Source organism: Podarcis bocagei, assembly GCF_964188305.1.
Source record: "Podarcis bocagei genome assembly, chromosome: 1".
Classification (NCBI taxonomy): domain Eukaryota; kingdom Metazoa; phylum Chordata; class Lepidosauria; order Squamata; family Lacertidae; genus Podarcis; species Podarcis bocagei.
The window spans coordinates 131,862,463-131,884,502 of NC_138125.1; the positions used below are offsets into that span (position 1 = coordinate 131,862,463).

Sequence of the window (22,040 nt, forward strand, 5' to 3'; positions counted from 1 at the left end):
CGAATGCAGGTTGCGCAGCTATCCCAGAAGCCAGAACAGCAAGAGGGATTGCTGCTTTCACTGCGCAGCAATCCCTCTTGCTGTTCTGGCTTCTGAGATTCAGAGTATTTTTTTTCTTGTTTTCCTCCTCCAAAAACTAGGTGCGTCTTGTGGTCTGGTGCGTCTTATAGAATGAAAAGCACGGTAGTTCTGTTTGGGGGGGGGGGATAAAAGCTTGTTGTCAGGGAACTGCCATCGGCTCAGGGGTGAGGGGGGGGGAAGACAGATGGATTACAGAGAGCCCCCAAAGATCGTGGGAAGCAGCACTTCCTCAGTGGAGGAAGGAAGCCACGCCTCTAGTGGGGAGGAGATGCAGGGCTCGGAGGATGCAAGGCAGTGCCAGGACACCTTGCCTGAGCAAAGCTGGGAGGAGAGAGGTCCCCCTTTACCCAAGCCTTTCTTGCGCAGTAGGCTTCCGCGCAGAGAGGGGAGGCGTAGGCTGGGCGTCAAGAAACTACTCTGCTGGGGAAAGTTTAAGGACCGCCCACTCTCAGATTCTGCTAGTGAGTGAGCAAGACATGGAACAGAGGCGTTCTGCATTGTAAAGGTTTTAAGGTAAAGGTAAAGGGGCCCCTGACCATTAGGTCCAGTCATGGCCGTCTCTGGGGTTGCGGCACTCATCACGCTTTATTGGCCGAGGGAACCGGCGTACAGCTTCCGGGTCATGTGGCCAGCATGACTAAGCCGCTTCTGGCAAACCAGAGCAGCGCACGGAAATACCGTTTACCTTCCCACCAGAGCGGTACCTATTTATCTACTTGCACTTTGACGTGCTTTCGAACTGCTAGGTTGGCAGGAGCAGGGACTGAGCAACGGGAGCCCACCCCGTTGCGGGGATTCGAACCGCCAACCTTCTGATCTCCAAGGCCTAGGCTCTGTAGTTTAACCCACAGCGCCACGCGCGTCCCTTGTAAAGGTTTTAGCACCAATAATAAAGTTTTTGAAAAATCCAGTGAGGCATCTTGCCTGATTGCTCTCAAGCAACCACCCCGATAGCCATAACACTTGTCAGCTTAGGATTTGGTACAGATGAAATCAGGCTGCAGATTTGCATTGCATAGGGGGTAAATACGGGTGATTGCCAAGCCTTACGTTAGGTTATGAAGCGATGAGAGCTGCTCCTGTAAAAAGCATGGCAATTGTGCAGTTTCTTGAACTGTGTCAATACGAAATATTCCCCACATGGCATTTCCTCATGTGTGTTTGATTTCCCCAAGAAGGTTTAGTTTCTTGCGCTGCTCGAAGACAGGAGCACTGTAAGGAAATGTTATGCTGTTACAGGGCCTGGGACTTGGAGGTGTGCCATTAAACTTGTACATGTCACATGTGCAAATCTACAGATACCCAAGACAATGTTCCTATGTAGGCAAGATGGGTATGCGCGTGTGCAAGCTTAACGTTGTTGAAGCGTTTTACCGAACCTTGCTGCTTTGGCTTCACATAATAATAATAATAATAATAATAATACAATAGAGGTACCTTGGTTTGTGAGCAGCCTAGTTTACAACCATTTTGGATTACGACCGATTCAAACCCGGAAGTGCGCACCCCAGTTTGCAATTTTTTTTTGGATTACGACCTGTCTTGGGGTTTTTTTGGATTACAAACAATTTTTTTTGGTTTACAAACATATATTTTTTTATTACGACCCCTTTTTTTTGGATGCCCCATTGGTGAAAGCACGCCTTGGGTTACAACCTGTTTCGGTTTACAAACAGACCTCCGGAACGGATTATGGCCGTAAACCAAGGTACCACTGTAATTTATTATTTATACCCCACCCATCCAGCTGGGTTTCCCGAGCCACTCTGGGCTGCTTCCAACAAAAAAATTAAAATACATTAAGACATCAGTCATTAAAAACTTCCCTAAACAGGGCTGCCTTCAGATGTCTTCTAAACGTCAGGTAGTTGTTTATTTCCTTGACATCTGATGGGAGGGCGTTCCACAGGACAGGCGCCAGTACTGAGAAGCCCCTCTGCCTGGTTCCCTGTAACCTCACTTCTCACAGGGAGGGAACCACCAGAAGGCCCTCGGAGCTGGACCTCAGTGTCCGGGCAGAACGATGGGGGTGGAGACGCTCCTTCAGGTATACTGTGCTGAGGCCGTTTAGGGCTTTAAAGGTCACGTCACCACCAACACTTTGAATTGTGCTCGGAAACGTACTGGGACAATAAGTTATATGCCCGTTCAACATATTTCACAATGACCATCTCTTCTTTCCAGGTATAGGTTTTGATTTCAAATGGCCTCTTTCTCAGATTCGAGAGATTCATTTGCGTCGCTATAACTTGAGGAGGTCAGCTCTGGAGATCTTCTTCGTTGACCAGACCAATTACTTCCTGAACTTTAAAAAGGAGGTATGTCTTCTTAAAGGGTGAAATTCGTAACCAGGTGACCTCTGGCAGTTGCCGCTTGGTAAAAAGATGAACAGGGTCAACTCACCTGTACAATGTAAACATTCCTGACTGGTTGAGGATATCCTGCACTATTTGTTGATTTGCCCAGAGAATCTTTTTATCACAAAAATCCAGCTCTTTGAAAAAAAGTAACTATAAGCCTACTGAAATCGGCATTCCATCGTAGCATAAGAGAGTAAAGATTTGTCTTTTTGTGTAACTTGTTTTTTATTACTCTGAATGTTTGAGAATCACTTTTGCGATGTACATAATTCTTTGATAAAGTGCTAAAGGGGAAATCAAAGGCGTGGTTTCATTGTTAAGCTGTTAAATTGGCTGCGAAAAAGCAGGCTTCTAAAGCAAATTCATTGGACTGGCCCTTGAAAAAGACAATTGTGTAACCAGACGTAGAAGATTAATGGGTGATATTCAGCATTAGACATATTCAGACTGGACCCATTGAAATCAATGGACTCAAGTAATTAGTCCAATGATTTCAATGGATCTGCTCTGAGTTGGATTGAGTAGACATAAAAAGTTAATTTTCTAGAAAGCAGGAGGGATAATATTTGATTCAACAGTCATTAAATTCATGTGTGGGGTGGGAGGAAACAGTAAGGGGAAAATTGCATTCTTTCCAGAACGCTTATTTGGCATTTTCTTGGATTAATTAATCTACTGTACTCTGTTATAGGCAAGAAATAAAGTGTACAGCCGAATTCTGTCTCTGTGTTCTCCAAATATTAGTGGGACAAGATCTCCACAAGAATTATTTAAAACATCTGGACTGACCCAGGTAAGAAGATGTTGCCAGGAATGGCTTGGAAATTTTTTAATATTTAATTGTTGTTCTGTAGTAGGGTAGAATCTGGGTAGCTTCCTCCTGCCCTTTTAAAAAGCCCGGAACCTAACCGTTCTCTCTCCCAGTAATTTCCTAGCTTCAGAACTCAGGAAAACAACCATTTTGTTTCATATCAGGGATGGGGAACCTGTGGCCTTCCATTGGCCACTGGACTACAGATCCCATAAGCCCCAAACACTGGCTGTGCTTTGGGGGCTGATGGGAATTGTAGTCCAACAAACCGCTGGCAGGTCACAGGTTCCTCATCCCTGCTTTATACAACATCCCCAGTAGTCTGCTCTGCTGACATAATAATACTTTTTGCAAACTACTTTTGAGTTGCAATGTGTTATGATATAGAAGCAATGCGGCCGCGAGCTGGTAGCTTGAAAGCAAAACATAATGGGAATTTTGGGACTGTTCCGTGGGAAACAGAGGGACAGTCTATTCACAGTGCAGAGGGCACCGGAATTAGCTCAGAGTGTAATATGAGCTGTACAGGAGGAGTTTGTCTCTCGGCTGTTGGAGCTTGAAGAGAGCAGTCATGATTTTTGTAACGCTGCAAAGACAGAAATAAAGGCATGTAAATACGTTTCTGTCTATCTCTTTCCCCTGCCCAGGGGAGCAGGAAAGAGGGGGGGGGGTGTTCTTCTCACGCTGAGAAGGATCGCCTATCGCGACCTAGCCTGTATCCTGCTGGTGAATGCAGACAGGGAGGTCAACCGGAGATCAAGCCGGGTGCCTGGAGAGTGGCCAGTTTCTCCTGATAAAGGCTTGATTCCCAACACAATGTGCTGTAAAAATACGTAAAATATCGTATTTTTTGCTCTATAGGGCACACCTGACCATAGGGTGCACCTAGTTTCCCCCCCCCCCCAGCTCTGGGAGCAGCGGACAGGCTGTGCGCTTCTCCCATACCTTCTCCCTGCTATTGTGGGAGGTGGGGGAATTCCCCCATCTCCCACAAAAGCCCACAGGAGGGAGAAGGGACTGACTCACCCAGTCAGTCCCTTTTCCCTCCTTGGGGAAAAGCCCCCAAGAGTAGCACGCTCTTTAAAGGCTGCACGGCTCCTGCGGGCTTTTCTAAGAGGTGGGGGAATTCCCCCACCGCCAGCCTCAAAACCAGGTAGCGGAGTAGCGCAAAGGCATCACGCGCCTTCCTGCTGCCCCCCGAGCCTGTGGGGCTGGCGGTGGGGGGAAGCGCTGTCATATGGAAGCGCTGCTTTCCCCCACCACCAGCCTCAAAGACCAGACTCTCCTGGCTTCAGCGAAAGCAACGCAAAGCCTCAGGAGCCCAGGCTTCGGAGGCTTTGCGTTGCTATCGCTGAAGCCAGGGAGCGTGCATTCGCTCCATAGGACGCACACACATTTCCCCTTAATTTTTGGAGGGGAAAAAGTGCGTCCTATAGAGCGAAAAATACGGCAAATATACAAAAGGCAAACTCCACCTTCTGATCCCTCTGTTAAGAAAACCTGTTGGCAAAGTGTAATACAATAAGCCCTAATTTGTGGTGTGTAAAAGATGGAGTTCCCATCTCCAGATACGGCTGGGTTTTTCCCCCATCCTGCTGATGTTTGGTTAGCTACGTCAGACACAAAATGTCTGATTTGGATGCAGCATGCACATTGCACACTGCCCATAAACACGACAGGGAAGCTTGCACATGAACTTTATCGGTTAATCACTTGTCATATGGACCCACCAGCACGCCTGCTCTTTGAGCACTTCTAAGGTGGACCGGTGTCTCTTTCCTAGAAATTCCTAATGGACTTCCTAGAACCAGGAATGCCCAGGGTTCCCTCGAGGAAAGCCATCACTGTCAAACGGTAACCCAGGCTTCCTCAACCTCAGCTCTCCAGATGTTTTTGGCCTGCAACTCCCATGATCCCTAGCTAGCAGGACCAGTGGTCAGGGATGATGGGAATTGTAGTCTCAATTGTAGTCTCTCTTGAGGAAGCCTGTGGTAACACATGCCTACTCCAGATGGCCGGTAGCGGTGCAGAACCGGAAGGAATTCCAACCAAAGCCTTGTGGTTTTGTTTACAATTTTAAGAGACTTTGAGCCATTGGGTTAGGGCGGGATAAAAGTCCAAAATAAATAAACGTGTAAACTTGAATTTCCCCCTTAATTTTGTCACCTGAAGATATGTTGTTTAGTTCATTCAGATGCTGGCAAGATGTGTGGCCTAACCGTGATGCTCATTAACAGCTTCGATTTTTTGTTTTCCATTATTTGTAGAAATGGGTGAACAGAGAGATATCCAACTTTGACTACCTCATTCAATTAAACACAATGGCAGGACGAACCTATAATGACCTTGCACAATATCCTGTAGTAAGTTTCCTCCCCATCCAGCTCCCAGTGTCTTCTTTTCAGACTAGAATTCAGTATTTACATTTGTGGGGAGAAGCGATGTGAGATCTGAAACCTGTTTGTCTTCCCCATTCAAGTTTCCATGGGTCCTACAGGATTATACTTCAGAAGAATTGGATCTCAATAACCCGGCTGTGTTCCGGGATCTGTCCAAGCCCATTGGCGTGGCGAATGAAAAGAACGCCAAGGCTGTACTGGAAAGGTACTGTATTTCATTTAAAATGACCAAAGTATTTAGTTGCATTTGCATTCTTACTGGGGTTTTTTTTTTGGGGGGGGGAGCTCTTAATATGTTTACCTTCCTATTCTATGTTTCATCTGACAATGATGCTGTTGATTCAAATGGTGGTAAAGAAATTTACGGAAGCTACCGTATTTTTCGCACCATAGGACGCACTGGACCCTAGGGAGCACCTAGTTTTTAGACTAGGAAATCAATAAAAAAAATCTGCCCCCCCAGCCCCAAAGAGCAGCATACAGGCTGCGCACAGCCTCTCCCTGCCGGAGGGGTTGCGCGCAGCTATGGAACAAGCCAAGGCAGCCAGCGGGATGGATCCCACTCACTGCTTTGGCTTCCTCTTTAGCCCCGCGCAATCTCTCCCTACTGGGAGAGGCTGTGTGGAGCTAAAGAAGCCATAGCCCCGTGCAGCCTCTCCCTGCCGGAGGGGTTGCGCGCGGCTATGGCACAAGCCTGCATTCGCTCCATAGGACGCAGACACATTTCCCCTCAATTTTTGGAGGGGGAAAACTGCGTCCAATAGAGCGAAAAATACGGTAAACTTAGGTGGGAATCAATAGATGCGAGTTTAGTTGTTAACAGGATTTTGAGACACACATGGCCCAAACCAGCAAGGAAGGAAGCAATACTTGAAGCTATGGGCGGGGCAGTGGTGGTGGGGGGAGCAAGAATAGCTATACTGTGGAACCTTGGAATAATTCGGAACCCGAACACCGAAAACCCGGGAGTGAACGCTTCCGTTTTCAAATGTGCCTCGGAAGTCTAGCGGCTTCTGAGACGTGTTTCTCCATTTTCTCAATGGAATTTGCTGACTGCCATTGCGCCTCGGTTGTCGAATGTTTTGAAAGTCGAACAGTCTTCCAGAACGGATTGCGTTCGGCACCCGAGATACCACTGTACCTTGGTTCCCGAACTCAATCTGTTGTGGAGTCCGTTTGACTTCTGAAGCGTTCGCAAACCAAGGTGCGGCTTCTGATTGGCTGATTGGCCCTGGAAACCATGCTGACAGCCGAAACGGATGTTTGGCTTCCAAAAAACATTTGCAAACTGGAACACTTCTGGGTTTGCGACGTTCGGGAGCTAAGCTGTTCAGGAACCAAGGTACCATATTGATTGTATTGATGTATAACCATGGTAAAGAAAATAACCATGGTTCATTATTGAGACTTTGTGCTGTGTACAGCCATAGTAAGGTAAAGGTAAAGGGACCCCTGACCATTAGGTCCAGTCATGGCCGACTCTGGCGTTGCGGCGCTCATCTCGCTTTATTGGCCAAGGGAGCCGGCGTACAGCTTCTGGGTCATGTGGCCAGCAGGACTAAGCCGCTTCTGGTGAACCAGAGCAGTGCACGGAAACGCCGTTTACCTTCCTGCCAGAGTGGTACCTATTTATCTACTTGCACTTTGACGTGCTTTCGAACTGCTAGGTTGGCAGGAGCTGGGACCGAGCAACGGGAGCTCACCCCGTCGCGGGGATTCGAACCATCGACCTTCTGATCGGCAGGTTCTAGGCTCTGTGGTTTAACCCACAGCACTTTTCAGAAACTTGGCAGGTGGCATTGTAGAGCCGGTAGAGGAGGCACCTGGCCTCTCAGATCATTCAAAATGCTTTGGATTTCAGTCCACCCCCAGGTGATCTTGAAAGCTCTTGCTACTACTGGCTTTGCTTAACCACATAGTTTCAAATTGGCTTCCTTCATACAAACCATAGTAAGTGCCAACCATGGTTTGTCATTACATCTGAATGTGGCAGGTATATATACCTCAGGACTCCTGAACGATGGCTTCAGAAGAACCTGCTGTAAATCTCAAGTTAAATTGATCTGCACACTGTTTGACTAGCTCATCTTAGGTAAAGGTGAACCCCTGATCATTAGGTCCAGTCGTGACCGACTCTGAGGTTGCGGCGCTCATCTTGCTTTATTGGCCGAGGGAGCCGGCGTACAGCTCTGTGGTTTAACCCACAGCGCCACCCGCATGCTTGCTCTCCCCAAAATATGTGTGTTGCTCTGTATTTCCCCCCGTGTTCTAAAGTGAGCATAGTTGCAACACCCTGTGATAATGCCGTTTCCCAAACATTTTTGGAGGAAGAGTGTTTTTAATATCACAGGTGCTAACCAGTAACAGAATAACATCTTAGTTGGGGGGGGGTGGGAATCTTGAAATGTTCATATACCAGCAATCAGCATTTGATTTAACTGGTGAGAGAATTCAGCTATGGAACCCCTATTCTCTCTCTCTCTCTCTCTTTTAAAGATATGAGAACTTTGAAGACCCTCTTGGAATTGTCGACAAGTTCCACTACGGCACTCACTATTCCAACGCAGCTGGAGTCATGCATTACCTCATCCGGGTAGAGCCTTTCACCACATTGCACATCCAGCTTCAGAGTGGCAGGTAGGAGTATGACATGAATCAGTCGGAAACATCTCTATCTTTGCTGTCTCGGTTAAGGATGAACCCTCCTCTCTCTGGAGAGCACATTGAGGTGTTCCCAAAGTAAAGGAAGGATTGAACTCTGATTAATAAGAATACACACAGAGGCTTGAACCAGCAAGACTCTGGGAAAGGTGCGTATAATAATGTCTGCCTCTCTTTTTTTTTAATAAAAAAAATCATATTTATTAGAGTTTCCAATAATATAGAAATATAACAGAAAAGAAAAGATAGAATATATTTAAAGCCTTACTTTCGTTACCTTCTTTCTAAGACTCCCTCCTCCCCCTCCCGATTATATTCCCCTTTCATTAATTTGGTTCCACAAGCTCTCACTCCCAGTTTAAAACTTAATATGTTTAACCCATTAACCAATTTAAATTATACAATCTTACCATCATCCCTCATCGTTAACAGAAAAAGAAAAAAGATTTTTCCCCAAGATCCACCCCAATTTCCTTCCACGAATTCCCTTTTTTAAACATGTCAAATCAAAATAACATGATATACAAAAGTTATATAAAAAAATAGAAAATAAAAAATATAAGAAGGTTCAAAAAGATGGTTACATAGCCTTTGGATTCCAAAACTCCCCTCTCCCTTCCCCGGTTTGAATTCCCCATGTCCATCAGTCTATATGTTGTCAGCCTGGAGGTCTCAAGTCCATGGCCAGATTTTTTCCCATTCCACCTTGCCGGTTTTCTTTTAATTTATTTATTTTAATGATGTTTAACTTCAAAAATCCAGTCTAATAGAGGCCTTTAATTTCCTTGGTCTTTGCTGCTCCTCCCATTGTTCTTTCCGTGTCGTAGTTAGTCCTTTGTTCTTTTTGTTCCTTACTTTCTCAGGTTTCTTGTCTTGTTCAGCTGCTAAAACGTTCTTATTCCGAGATCTGGTATCTCTACAGAGGTTTGTTGTTCAGGAACAAAAACTTACGTCCAGTCCCTTCCTTTCTTCAATAGAAAATTCTATTGTCTCCTTTTAATGTAAACACCTCTGTAGACAAAATACTATTTCAGTTTTGCAGCTTTCCCAGAAGATAAGTCCTGTGCGAATCCCAGAGTGATTTTCCATGTACGACCACTTGTAATGTCCCGAAACCCCTCTAGGGGGATTGTAGTAACTTTGTATCCTCTAATCCAAAAGTCAAATTGTTGTTCCTTATTTTCCGACAGTTTATATCCATATTATGTCAAATTGTAGCAGAATTAGCCAGCAAAATCCTTGTAACAAAGTCCTCTTTATATTCTCCGGCTTTGACAGCTACTTTGACAGCTGTCAAAGTCTCCGTCTCTCTTCGCCAGGCTCTACGAATCGCCCCGGTTCCCAGGGGGGGTTGCATTTTCCCTCTCACCCTCCACTCTTCTCCTCCAGCACAGTTCTTGTAATTTCCCATCGTGGAATTAATGATTTTTGTCAGCAATAAACTTCTCTTTCGATCTTGGTTACCCAGTCCTTGTTTTAGAATGTTTACAATCGGGGGGGGGGGACTGACTTCCTTTTTAGATCACCCCCGCTCGTGCCGAATCCGAAAAAAAATTTCTTTTTTTCTCCTTTTGTACCCGGTTTCCCAATTACTCACGGGTTGTTGTTGATAGTCCGAATTTCCAATGGAAGAAGTCAGCGCTCTCCGTCGAATGGCATGCGGCTGCGCTCGGCAGGGGAAGCAATGGACTCAAAGCACCACGCCACTCCCCGGCACCCGATCTGAAGCCTTTAAAAAGGCTCCTTCACGAGTCAGGAGGGCGCTAGCGGTGCCAGCCGAGTCCCCATGTCCACGGGCTCCGTGCCCGTGGTTTTTAAGGGTCCCCGCATCGCCGGCGCGGTAGGACCCAGCCCTGCCGAGCAGACTGCCTCCGGAGCTCGGAGGGAGTCCGCCATTCGGCGATGGCGCCAACCCGGAAGTCCAATAATGTCTGCCTCTCAACCCCTCGGCCCAGGTCGTTTTATTCACAAAAGAACTTTTTACAGAGTGTTCGTAAGAACCAATCAGATTTCTTCTGAGCATTTCAACAAACCCCACGTGGGGACAAAATTAAACTACCAAAACTAATTAAGCACACATATTTCTGGGGTAAACAAAGAACAGAACTACAAAGGAGAGCATTTGGCAACCCCTGAGGTCATAAACAAGCAAAATACATGATAAGAAGGATGACCAGGAAGACAGCGATCATTATCACCTTCAGGTGAGATCTGTTTCCTGGCCCTAAGATTAACATCCTAAGATTAACATATCAGAAAAGCTACATCAAAGAAACTGCCCACTGTCTTTGATGACCCAGGACGCCTGCCTGTCTAAGTGGGTACGTGACTTGTGAAGAAAGAGAAATGGAACAGGGATACAGAGGTGTGGATTGACCAAGAATCATAAAAAAATAGTTTAAACCCAGTCAACGCAATGTTTTCATTGCTGACACAGATGGCTTACTCTATATTTGTTATAATTCCTCATAGCAATCCCACCTGATCACTACACACGTGTCTGGCATATTTTGTAATGGAATTCTACAAAGTATTGATCCAGAGCAGAACTGTGACGTATAGTTAGCAGAGTAAAAACTTAAACACGTTGCAGGATTCCCAAAAAATAGACCAGAACTTCCAGGTTTCGGCAGGTCCGTAACCCGAAAAAATGTAACCTAAAGCTTCTGTAACCCGAGGTATGACTGTATAAAATAAATGTTCATAAACGTGCCAGGCAAACACATACATAAATATATTAACCGCACGTCTGAAACAGTTCAGTGACCTCAAATATTCCTCTGCAGTTTGGATGGAATTGGGAAAAGCCTCCCCATTGTCTCTGTGCTCACAAATCCTGCCTTAAGGGCACATTTGTGTATGAATAGGGTGAGCCTGTGACCTGGACTCAGGAATTAAGTATTTACCATCACGAAAGAATGGCCAGGCTGTCCAGGTAAACCCATGAACAGGTTTCCTGCCGGACAGGATTCTGCTGTAGACTGCCCCTTCTGTGATGTATGTATGATGTATTGGGGGGTGGTCTTGAGCTACAGGGTGGTCAATTTCAAAAGTCTGTATAAGGGTTTTTCAGACTATTGTTCTGGGTTCCTCTCCTCCCTCCGTGAGTGGGAGCCCCTGTTGCAACAGTTCAGTAAAGATCAGGCTTACTAGCTGCTTTGCTTCCCAATATTCTCTGCTGAAATAGATTCCCTTTGGCAAATGACTGTACTGTTGAAATGGCCACGAGATCACCCTGGCCTATTCATTCTGAATGTTTGTAAGTGATGCCAATAAAGGTTTGATGATGATGATGAATACGGTGGTACCTCGGGTTAAGTACTTAGTTCATTCCGGAGGTCTGTTCTTAACCTGAAACTGTTCTTAACCTGAAGCACCACTTTAGCTAATGGGGCCTCCCGCTGCTGCCGTGCCGCCGGAGCACGATTTCTGTTCTCATCCTGAAGCAAAGTTCTTAACCCGAGGTATTATTTCTGGGTTAGCGGAGTCTGTAAGCTGAAGCGTATGTAACCCGAGGTACCACTGTATTCTCTGGTTGGCCTCTGTTATTTTCTCCTATAGATAGAGAACCCACATAAGGACTCTGGACGGGCTCTTGGGTTTAATAACACCTTTGCGGACCACGTGATGGTAGGATTGGGCCATTTAAGCTGTCAAAGGAATGCAGACAGCTGTGCTGTTTAAGCAGAATCCCGGCGTTTGCATTGATAGTACTTGCGCCTTGGATTGCGTTCAGAGATTTCTCAGGGCACATGTCCCATGCGTTCTCTAACCCACAGATTTGACTGTGCGGATCGGCAGTTCCATTCCATTCCTGCTACCTGGCAAGCTCTCATGGAGAACCCCAACGATGTGAAAGAGCTCATCCCAGAATTCTTCTACTTTCCAGAGTTCTTAGAGAATCAAAATAGTAAGTAGTGGAATGTTTTTCTGGCTGTGCGTTTCCCTGAGGAGAAGCTGCCTGGTTGTAGTTAACTATTCTAAGTAAAGTGCTTGGCTGAAATTTTGATCCCCTAGTTGCAGGGCACATAGAAATTCACATACCGCTAATAAACGTGGGAGTTGTTTTTAGCCAAATTACTATTTTTTTAATGTATTCCAAAGGTGGGGAAACTGATGCCTCACAGATGTTGTTGGGACTCCAGCTCCAAGGTTCCTCATTCCTGATATATTCTGTTGTATAACTTTCTGAAATCCATTTCTGTGACAAAGTACCGTATTTTTTACTCTGTAAGACTTTCTTTTTCCCTCTTAAAAAGTAAGGGGGAATGTGTGTGCGTCTTATGGAGTGAATGCAGGCTGCGCAGCTATCCCAGAAGCCAGAACAGCAAGAGGGATTGCTACTTTCACTGTGCAGCGATCCCTCTTGCTGTTCTGGCTTCTGAGATTCAGAATATATTTTTTCTTGCTTTCCTCCTCCAAAAACTAGGTGTGTCTTGTGGTCTGGTGCATCTTATAGAGCGAAAAATACGGTAATCATTTACCTAAGCAGCGGTTTTTTTGTGCTCTCACCTCCCTTCCGTATGGACTTTTAAAAACTCCTGATAAATGCTTCATTTATCGTTTCCGAGCACAATTCAAAGTGTTGGTGCTGACCTTTGGTCCAGTACACCTGAAGGAGCGTCTCCACTCCCATCGTTCAGCCTGGACACTGAGGTCCAGGGCCGAGGGCCTTCTGGCAGTTCCCTCGCTGCGAGAAGTGAAGTTACAGGGAACCAGGCAGAGGGCCTTCTTGGTAGTGGTGCCTGCCCTGTGGAATGCCCTCCTAGCAGATGTCAAGGCAATAAGCAACTATTTTACTTTTAAAAGACAACTGAAGACGCCCCTGTTTAGGGAAGTTTTCAATGTTTGATGCTGTATTATTTTTAATATTCGGTTGGAAGCCGCCCAGAGTGGCTGGGGAAACCCAGCCAGATGGGCTTGGTATAAATAATAAGTTGTTGTTGTTTGTTTTGCATGGTTAATAGCAACCTAATTGTCTTCATTGCGGCTCTACAGATTTCAGCTTGGGTCAGCTGCAGATCTCGAAAGAAGTCGTGAATGATGTTCTCCTCCCAAAATGGGCACACTCACCAGAGGACTTCATTTTTAAACACAGGAAAGCTTTGGTGAGCTATTGCCCTCTGGGTTCAGTGGCGTGTCAAAAATGCATATAGCACATGCTGCCCACAAGGCTTAAGCTGTACGTTTTGTTGCTACCGTTTGATTTGCATGTACAATACTTCGCAGTGCCCTTCGCCGCCACTTTTCCTGCGAGTGCTGAAACCCGTTCTCTTGGTCTGTCCTAGGAGTCGGAGTACGTCTCTGCTCATCTCCACGAGTGGATAGATCTGATTTTTGGCTACAAACAGAGAGGGCCAGCTGCGGTGGAGGCCATGAATGTGTTCTATTACTGTACTTACGAAGGTACCAAGCTACGTTGTTGTTGTTTAATCGTGTCTGACTCTTCGTGCCCCCTGGACCAGAGCACGCCAGGCACTCCTGTCTTCCACTGCCTCCCGCAGTTTGGTCAAACTCATGCTGGTATCTTCGAGAACACTGTCCAACCACCTCGTCCTCTGTCATCCCCTTCTTCTTGTGCCCTCCATCTTTCCCAACATCAGGGTCTTTTCCAGGGAGTCTTCTCTTCTCATGAGGTGGCCAAAGTCTTGGAGCCTCAGCTTCAGGATCTGTCCTTCCAGTGAGCACTCAGGGCTGATTTCCTTCAGAATGGAGAGGTTTGATCTTCTTGCAGTCCATGGGACTCTCAAGAGTCTCCTCCAGCACCATAATTCAAAAGCATCAATTCTTCGGCGATCAGCCTTCTCCAAGCTATACGTTACTCTTGAATCATGTGGGAAGGAGTTATATGTGATTTACATGGCAAAATTATTGCACCTTGCTGATTTCTGCCTCATATGGCTAATTCCCATTGAGCTGCAACATCGAGGTAGGGTAGGGTGGGGGGAGGCAAAGTGTTAGGAAAACATTCTTTAAGAAACAGATAAAAGTTCCTGGAAGCTTTAAAGAGGGTTCCAGAATTTTCTTTAGTGTGTAGGAGTGGCATTCTCGGCTTGTCTGGTGTCAGCTGGAGGTGAAAATAAAGGGAGAAAGTTTCAGGCTGCAATTTCTGCACAAGGAAAGCGCACATTGACACACACGCTGTCAGTACGCACACTGACAACAAGGTTGGAAGTAAGACAATGTGTGCTGCTGATACTGTGGGTTTTGCTGTGTCAGGATTGTCAATTACTGGACTGAGATTATACTGTGCTGGAGAGATAAAGAAGGAATGCAAATAGCTTGTATATAAAAGTAACAGAAATGCTTGTGGGTCAGTTCAACGCGGTCGTGCCACCCACCGTCTCGGATTTTGATGAAACTTGGTGTACACCCTTCCCTTATGGTTGAAAGAAACCCCCTTAAATTTCCCCCCTCTATCTCAAACGGTTTTTATTTTATAGCACTTCAAAGTTTCGTGAAATCTGTGTTTCTGTCTCTCTTGAGATCCTCGGCCTGGTGTGCATTTTATATTTATTCTCCATAACCAATGATCAGATCTCTTTGAAATTTTACACAGAGCTCAATAACATGATGAGCATTTCAGGGAAAAATACACCAACACTCAATTTTTTTATAAATGCCTAAAAAAAATGTATAAATGTAGGGTTTTTTTGGTGGAAAAAGGAGGTTTAGAAAACCTAAATTATCAGTGTGAGGGCATGACGGAATCAAAGGTTTTTGATGGTGAAAATTATTGCAAAGACATGCTCTTTCTCAACAAAGAATAAAATTTATGGGTCTCTTATGTCTTCTCGAGGAACAGAAACACAGATTTCACGAAACCTTGAAGTGCTATAAAATTAAAACTGTTTGAGATAGAGGGGGGAAATTTAAGAGTGTGGGTTTTTTTCCAACCATAAGGGAAGGGTGTACACCAAGTTTCATCAAAATCCGAGGCGGTGGGTGGTAAAACTCTTGTTTTTTGCGTTGATTTGATGTGGAATGACCCTTGCGCAACCAGTCAAGCAATAAAGCTCTTGACTGGAGAATTTGAGTATGACTCCTGTTCTTGTTCTCTGCCTCCGGGGGAAAACTATAAACAGTAAGAAGTGGATTTACTGAGGTGCCACCACACAAGCAGAAAAGCGCAGAAGTGTGTGGGCAGTAACCTCTAATACAAAGGCCTCCATCTCTTACGAAGGAGCATCATGGGAACAGTTGCAAAGGAGGCAGCAACTACATGCCTCCCAGTAACGGATAAATTAGGAGAAAGACCTTGTGCCTAAATTGTGTAATGAAATGAATGGGGTGTGCTGTGCTGATTTGTTTACTGTCGTCCCAGGAGCTGTAGATCTCGATGCCTTGACCGACGAGAAAGAAAGGAAAGCTTTAGAGGGGATGATTAATAATTTTGGACAAACACCTTGTCAGCTACTCAAGGTAAGTCCTTTGGCAGCAATAGAGAACACAAGTTTGCTATCCAGTCTATTTCCTGCACTGAAACAGGATATGCTGTGGGTGGAGGGGAAGAGAGGGGAATAATATATTGTTTCTGGTGTGTGTACGTGTGTGGTCCAAAGGCCTCTGTCTTGTCAAAATTAAGTTGGTCTAGCTCTGGTCTGTGCCTGGGAACCACACGGTCACCACCTTGAGTTCCACAGCAGGAGAAATGTGGGCTGTAGAAAAACAAATAAATATGCAGAGTTGAAAACTTAAATTTAGCTAGGGAGCCCCGTGTGAGTGTATATGTTTTGCCCTGCTATCCTTGTACTGGATTTTCTAAGTTGTTCTCCTAGGCTCCTTGCAAAATGTGCTTGCCCGATAATTGTGCATGGTTTGTTGTTGTTTAGTCGTGCCCGACTCCTTGTGACCCCATGGACAAGAGCACGCCAGGCACTTCTGTCTTCCACTGCCTCCCGCAGTTTGGTCAAACTCATGCTGCTAGCTTCGAGAACACTGTCCAACCATCTCATCCTCAGTCGTCCCCTTCTCCTTGTGCCCTCCATCTTTTCCAACATCAGGGTCTTTTCCAGAGAGTCTTCTCTTCTCATGAGGTGGCCAAAGTCTTGGAGCCTCAGCTTCAGGATCTGTCCTTCCAGTGAGCACTCAGGGCTGATTTCCTTCAGAATGGAGAGGTTTGATCTTCTTGCAGTCCATGGGACTCTCAAGAGTCTCCTCCAGCACCATAATTCAAAAGCATCAATTCTTTGGTGATCAGCCTTCTTTATGGTCCAGCTCTCACTTCCATACATCACTACTGGGAAAACCATAGCTTTAACTATACGGACCTTTGTTGGCAAGGTGATGTCTCTACTTTTTAAGAAGCTGTCTAGGTTTGTCATTGCTTTTCTCCCAAGAAGCAGGCGTCTTTTAATTTTGTGGCTGCTGTCACCATCTGCAGTGATCATGGAGCCTAAGAAAGTAAAATCTCTCACTGCCTCCATTTCTTCCCCTTCCCCTGTGCATGGTTAGGCATGCCTAAATTCCTAGTAACTTCGTTGCCAGGTTTGAAGAAGGCTTCCACAATTGCGACTTTCCCTGCTATTTATGTTTTACCCAGGAGCCGCATCCTGCGAGGCTGTCTGCGGCGGAAGTGGTGCAGAAGCAGACCAGAAATGAAAACGCCGCATTTCACCTCTTCCAACATCTCCCTGAATTGAAGTCATTCTTCATTGAGGTAACGTCTTGACAACATTGCATAAACATGAATTTAGAGAGAGTTGGCTTGAAAACAACAGGGTTCTTTCTAGCTAGGCCAATATCTGCAGCCGTTCCGCCTGTCTTGCTCGTTGCAAGGCTTAGGTTACCTGTCTGTGATGCATGCAATGTATTCAAAAGTCTAGGGCTGGTCTCTTATAAGATTGGCTTGGGGCCCTGGCACTATTCCACAAAATCAATGAGCGCTATTCCTGACTGTTCTTCACCCACCATTCCTTCTTGCAAGGCGATTAACAGTGCAATGATTCTTCAACATCAACTTTGTTGGACTGGTCATGCTGTGTGGATGCCTGATTATCGTCTTCCAAAGCAACTACTCTATTCCAAACTTAAAAATGGAAAGCGTAATGCTGGTGGTCAACAAAAGAGGTTTAAAGACACTCTCAAGGCAAATCTCAAGAAAAATGTAGTATAAACACAGAGAACTGGGAAACACTGGCCTGCGAGCGCTCCCGTTGGAGAACAGCCTTTACCAAAGGTGTCATGGACTTTGAAGACACTCGAACTCAGAACACAAGGCAGAAATGTGCTAAGAGGAAGGCACGCTTGGCAAACCCTCACCGTGATCAACTCCCGCCTGGAAACCTATGTCCCCACTGTGGAAGGACATGTGGATCCAGAATTGGCCTCCGCAGTCACTTATGGACTCACTGTTAAAACCAGGCATAGCAAACTCGGCCCTGCAGATGTTTTGGGACTACAACTCCCATCATCCCTAGCTAACAGGACCAGTGGTCAGGGATGATGATGGGAATTGTAGTCTCAAAAAACATATGGGAGTTTGCCTATGCCTGGTTAAAACCGTGTTCATGGAAGACAAAAGACAATGGAAGACAAAAGACATGGAAGACAAAAGACAATCTTACTCGGCTACAAAGAAGAAGATACCCAGTAATTATCTCATATGCACATATTTGGGATGGAGTGGCAAGGAGAATAACATTGTTGAGGAGCATACCTTTCCTACACTTCCTTGCCCTGTGCCTTTAGGGTACATGAGCCCAAGACACTGGTTTTCGACTGGTGAGTCAGAAACCTGCAGCCAGATTCCCAACTCCCAGCCAGCATGACCCCATTGGTCAGCGATGATGGGAGTGTAGTCTAGCAGTATCTGCAGGGCAGCCAATTTCCCATCCCAGCCATTACTGGGATGCAGTCTGACCCGAAGTGGATCTCAACAGCAACCCTACAAGCAGAAGGGGGAGGGGAATGGGGGCGTGGATCCCCAATTGCATGGTTGGGATAAAGGTTGACCCTTGCTCTAAAAATGTTGGAGACTGCTGCGCCAAGAGGATTTGCACAACTTGTTGATATCATGGGGAGCTTTGCCAAATACTGTCTGCCCAATCTCATCCAACTGTTGCCAACTGAAATTATTATTTTTTCCACCCACCCACTCCTCTCTCTTAGGGGATCAGCGATGGGATACCTATTGTTAAGTCCATTGTCCCCAGGAACCAGTCACGTTCTTTCATGTCACAAGGGAGCCCAGAGATTTTGGTGAGTAGGATGTGACGAAGAGTGGTGTTGTTGTTTGGAATTATCAACTGAGCTTGATAGTGATTTGTATGCTCTTAAGCCTTAAACGGCTCAGGACCGCAATACCTCAAGAACATCCTCTTTCCATACGAACCTGCCCGGACCCTGAGGTCATCTTCTGAGGCCTTCCTTCGTGTGCCTCCTCCTCAAGAGGTTCGGAGGGTGGCAACACGAGAACAGGGCCTTCTCTGCAGTGGCTCCCCATCTATGGAATGCTCTTCCTAGGGATGTTCACCTGGCACCTTCATTATACACTTTTAGGCGCCAGGCAAAAACATTCCTTTTTCACCAGGCCTTTGTTTGTTCTGATTGACATCCTACGCCCTTTTAGAGTGTGCTTCTTTATGTGGGGTGGGGGCTGTTGGGGTGTTCTTTTATTTTTATTATGTATTTTGTGGTTTTATATCTTGATTTTATTTTGTGAACTGCCCTGAGACCCCCAGGTATAGGGCAGTATATAATTTCAATTATTAATAATAATAATAATAATAATAATAATAATAATAATAATAATGCTGTTGCCCTGTATAACTGTGAAAAACCACAGACTAACATGGAGTGTTCTTTCTATTGAGCTCATTTTGCCGTGGTCTGAAGCACTTTCACTCTCTTCAAGTAAATGAGATTATTATTACAATGCCTAGTAAATGGCAGTAAAGATGCATCTCTACCCTCATATTATTATTATTATTATTATTATTATTATTATTATTATTATTATTATTATTATTATTACTGCTACTACCACTACAATCTAAACAAGGGGGGAAGTGGGGGGGGGAGAAGAGAAGGAAAATCAGCTGTTCTCGTCCTTGTGTAAATGTAGCTAATTAGACGCACTGCTTTAATCATTGATCGTTTCTCTGCTTTCTCCCACTGCACATTCTTCTGAAGGTAACAGTGAGTCAGAACTGCGTCATTGGAACTCATGGGTGGCTGCCTTACGACAGAAATATCTCCAACTATTTCACTTTTCTGAGAGATCAAACTGTGACAAATCCCAAGTGAGTAAAATAAGAATAAAGATCATTTTCTGGTCTATTATCGTGCCATGATTCAGGAGGACTTTCGTCAGACGTCTGAAGTGTTATCCTTGGTTGTAAACAACACAGATGTAGCTACGGAGGGAAAAAATGTGCATTAAAAGCTGGTGTCATGCAGTGGTTAGAACATGGACCAAAATCTCTCAAAGCCTCAACTCAGATCTATGCTTAGCTGTGAAACTCGCTAGCTTTGAACGTATTTGAGTGGTTCAGACATGATGCCAAGCCGTGTGGATAAGCGATGAGAAGCCTTGGGACCACACCTTCTGTTATTCTTCCCACTCCCAGGCATAGTTTGAGGCAAACCACAGTTTCCGTTTTGTCTGAGCCAGCAAACTATGGCCAGCTCTTCATGGTCACTTTTATCTTAGTCACTTTTATAAGAGAGTCACACCTTGCTACCTGCCATAGTAAAAGGCCTTTAGCTAGTATGAGAATAATAATGGTCATTGCTGAGATTAAATTTACACAATGAGCTTTGGGAACTTGAATAAATTACGAATTGCTTCCCTGTCTTTTGCTTAACTTTATTTCGTTTTCTGTATTTGTGCGGGTGAGTTTAATGAACTTATATTTATCTTGAAATTATGGGCTGAGCATTGTAGGTAGCGGAAATTAATGCCTTTAAATAGGCAACACAGACCTTAACGTCACCAGTTGTTTGCAGAACACAACGAAGCGTGAGTGGTCCTTTTGCGCCAGGACTGGAGATTACACCCAAGTTGTTTGTAGCATCTCACGATGCAAAGCTGCTATTTAGTGGAGGCCATTGGGACAACAGCATCAGAGTGACGTCACTCACGAAGGGGAAATTGATGGCACAGCATATTAGGCACATGGGTAAGTCATTTCTGATAACGGGGGGTGGGAGAGGGAGCATAGCTGTCAACTTACAGATTTGAAAATAAGGGGCCAGCAGCCTCGAAAATAAGGGATCAGCAGCCAAAATAAGGGATTTTCAGAGCACAGGTATGTTCAACTTCTGAGCCCCTCCGAGCCAAAGGCAGAAAGCCCAGCCAGCAGCCAAACGAAGCCTCAAGCGGTGGTTCCCACAGTGCAGCAACCCGGCAAAGGGGATTCAGCAAGGAAAACTACTGTCACCTCTCCGCTGGGAAGCGCTGAGCAAAGGCTAGTCCCCAGGCAACGCGGCCGATTTGATCGGCACAAGGCATGCAAGCTCCACCCCCCAGTCATTCTTAGACTCCTTATTGGGTGAGCAACGCAGCCAAGCAACACAGTTGGAGCCTCCCTCCTCCCTGGCCGGCAGGGAGGGAGGGAGAGGAGCTGCTTCCTTTGAAACCTGGGAAATTTAAGGGCCATCATCAATCCGGGACAGGAGCGGGACATGGCGCTGGGATAAGGGACTTTCCCGCCAAATAAGGGACGGTTGACGACTATGAGAGGGAGAGATGGGTACTTCAGTATGTTGCTTTGATCTATTAGCAAGAGTCATGCACAAACTAGAAATGCAAAAGGAAGTCCCTTATGGAATGGATTCCCCCTTCCCCCCTGGTGCAGAGAATTAGAGCTATCTCTGCTGCTTTGGTGCAATAGTAGTTCTGCTTCACAAAGTGATCTTGCTAATCTCATTGGATGATTCGGAGCCCAGATAACCCACCAAGGCATTGGTCTCCCTGTTTTCTCTCCCCCCCCCCCGCCCAATTTATTTTTATTGATTTCCCAAATTATTACAAATCAACTCAAACCAAATTAAATTACCGTATTTTTTGCTCTATAAGACTCACTTTTTCCCTCCTAAAAAGAAAGGGGAAATGTGTGTGCGTCTTATGGAGCGAATGCAGGCTGCGCAGCTATCCCAGAAGCCAGAACAGCAAGAGGGATCGCTGCTTTTGCTGCGCAGCTATCCCTCTTGCAGTTCTGGCTTCTGAGATTCAGAATATTTTTTTTCTTGTTTTCCTCCTCCAAAAACTAGGTGCGTCTTGTGGTCTGGTGCGTCTTATAGAGCGACAAATACAGTAATTCAATTTAATACAATACAATACAATACAATAATATTAATACAACAATACAGTCAGGTTTACCACTCCTGTTCCATCATCATTTCCACTCCTGATCGTCCTCATTTCCTCGGATATGAACATCATTTCTTATTTAGAGTCTGGCTGACACCCTTCACTTGCCGTTAAACCATTCTTCCAGCTGGCTGCTTTGGAGCGTAGAACCACACGCCTGTTTTTGTAGAAGCTGGCACGCCGCAGTCCCTTTTAAATTACATTTTGAAAATTGGGAACATATCTTGCTGTCCTCAGCTAATCGCTTTCCTTCTCTGTTCAGATATAGTGACATGCCTGGCTATGGATTTCTGTGGAATCCATTTAATTTCCGGCTCGAGGGACACCACTTGTATGATATGGCAAGTTGTTCAGCAGGTAAGTTAGCTTTGGAAGGCCAATGAAGGCAACCAGCGGTGGGTTAGGAAGCAGCA

The 22,040-nt window shown here is 45.5% G+C and overlaps 1 protein-coding gene across 4 annotated transcripts in view; it reads left to right on the forward strand.

The window, feature by feature from the left end:
• NBEAL1 (neurobeachin like 1) overlaps nucleotides 1-22,040 on the forward strand; it is a 142,931-nt gene that overhangs the window by 105,851 nt on the left and 15,040 nt on the right. For all 4 annotated transcript variants that reach the window (XR_014007218.1, XM_081190962.1, XM_081190961.1 and 1 more), the window contains 14 exons: nucleotides 2,266-2,399; nucleotides 3,133-3,234; nucleotides 5,520-5,615; nucleotides 5,732-5,856; nucleotides 8,148-8,288; nucleotides 12,092-12,222; nucleotides 13,311-13,420; nucleotides 13,601-13,718; nucleotides 15,637-15,734; nucleotides 16,855-16,971; nucleotides 18,423-18,512; nucleotides 19,446-19,555; nucleotides 20,262-20,434; nucleotides 21,890-21,984. Coding sequence is in view for 3 of the 4 variants with exons in the window: in XM_081190962.1 (XP_081047088.1) it covers nucleotides 2,266-2,399; nucleotides 3,133-3,234; nucleotides 5,520-5,615; nucleotides 5,732-5,856; nucleotides 8,148-8,288; nucleotides 12,092-12,222; nucleotides 13,311-13,420; nucleotides 13,601-13,718; nucleotides 15,637-15,734; nucleotides 16,855-16,971; nucleotides 18,423-18,512; nucleotides 19,446-19,555; nucleotides 20,262-20,434; nucleotides 21,890-21,984 (1,640 nt within the window). In the remaining variant the exon portion in view is untranslated. The remainder of the gene's footprint in view (nucleotides 1-2,265; nucleotides 2,400-3,132; nucleotides 3,235-5,519; nucleotides 5,616-5,731; nucleotides 5,857-8,147; nucleotides 8,289-12,091; nucleotides 12,223-13,310; nucleotides 13,421-13,600; nucleotides 13,719-15,636; nucleotides 15,735-16,854; nucleotides 16,972-18,422; nucleotides 18,513-19,445; nucleotides 19,556-20,261; nucleotides 20,435-21,889; nucleotides 21,985-22,040) is intronic.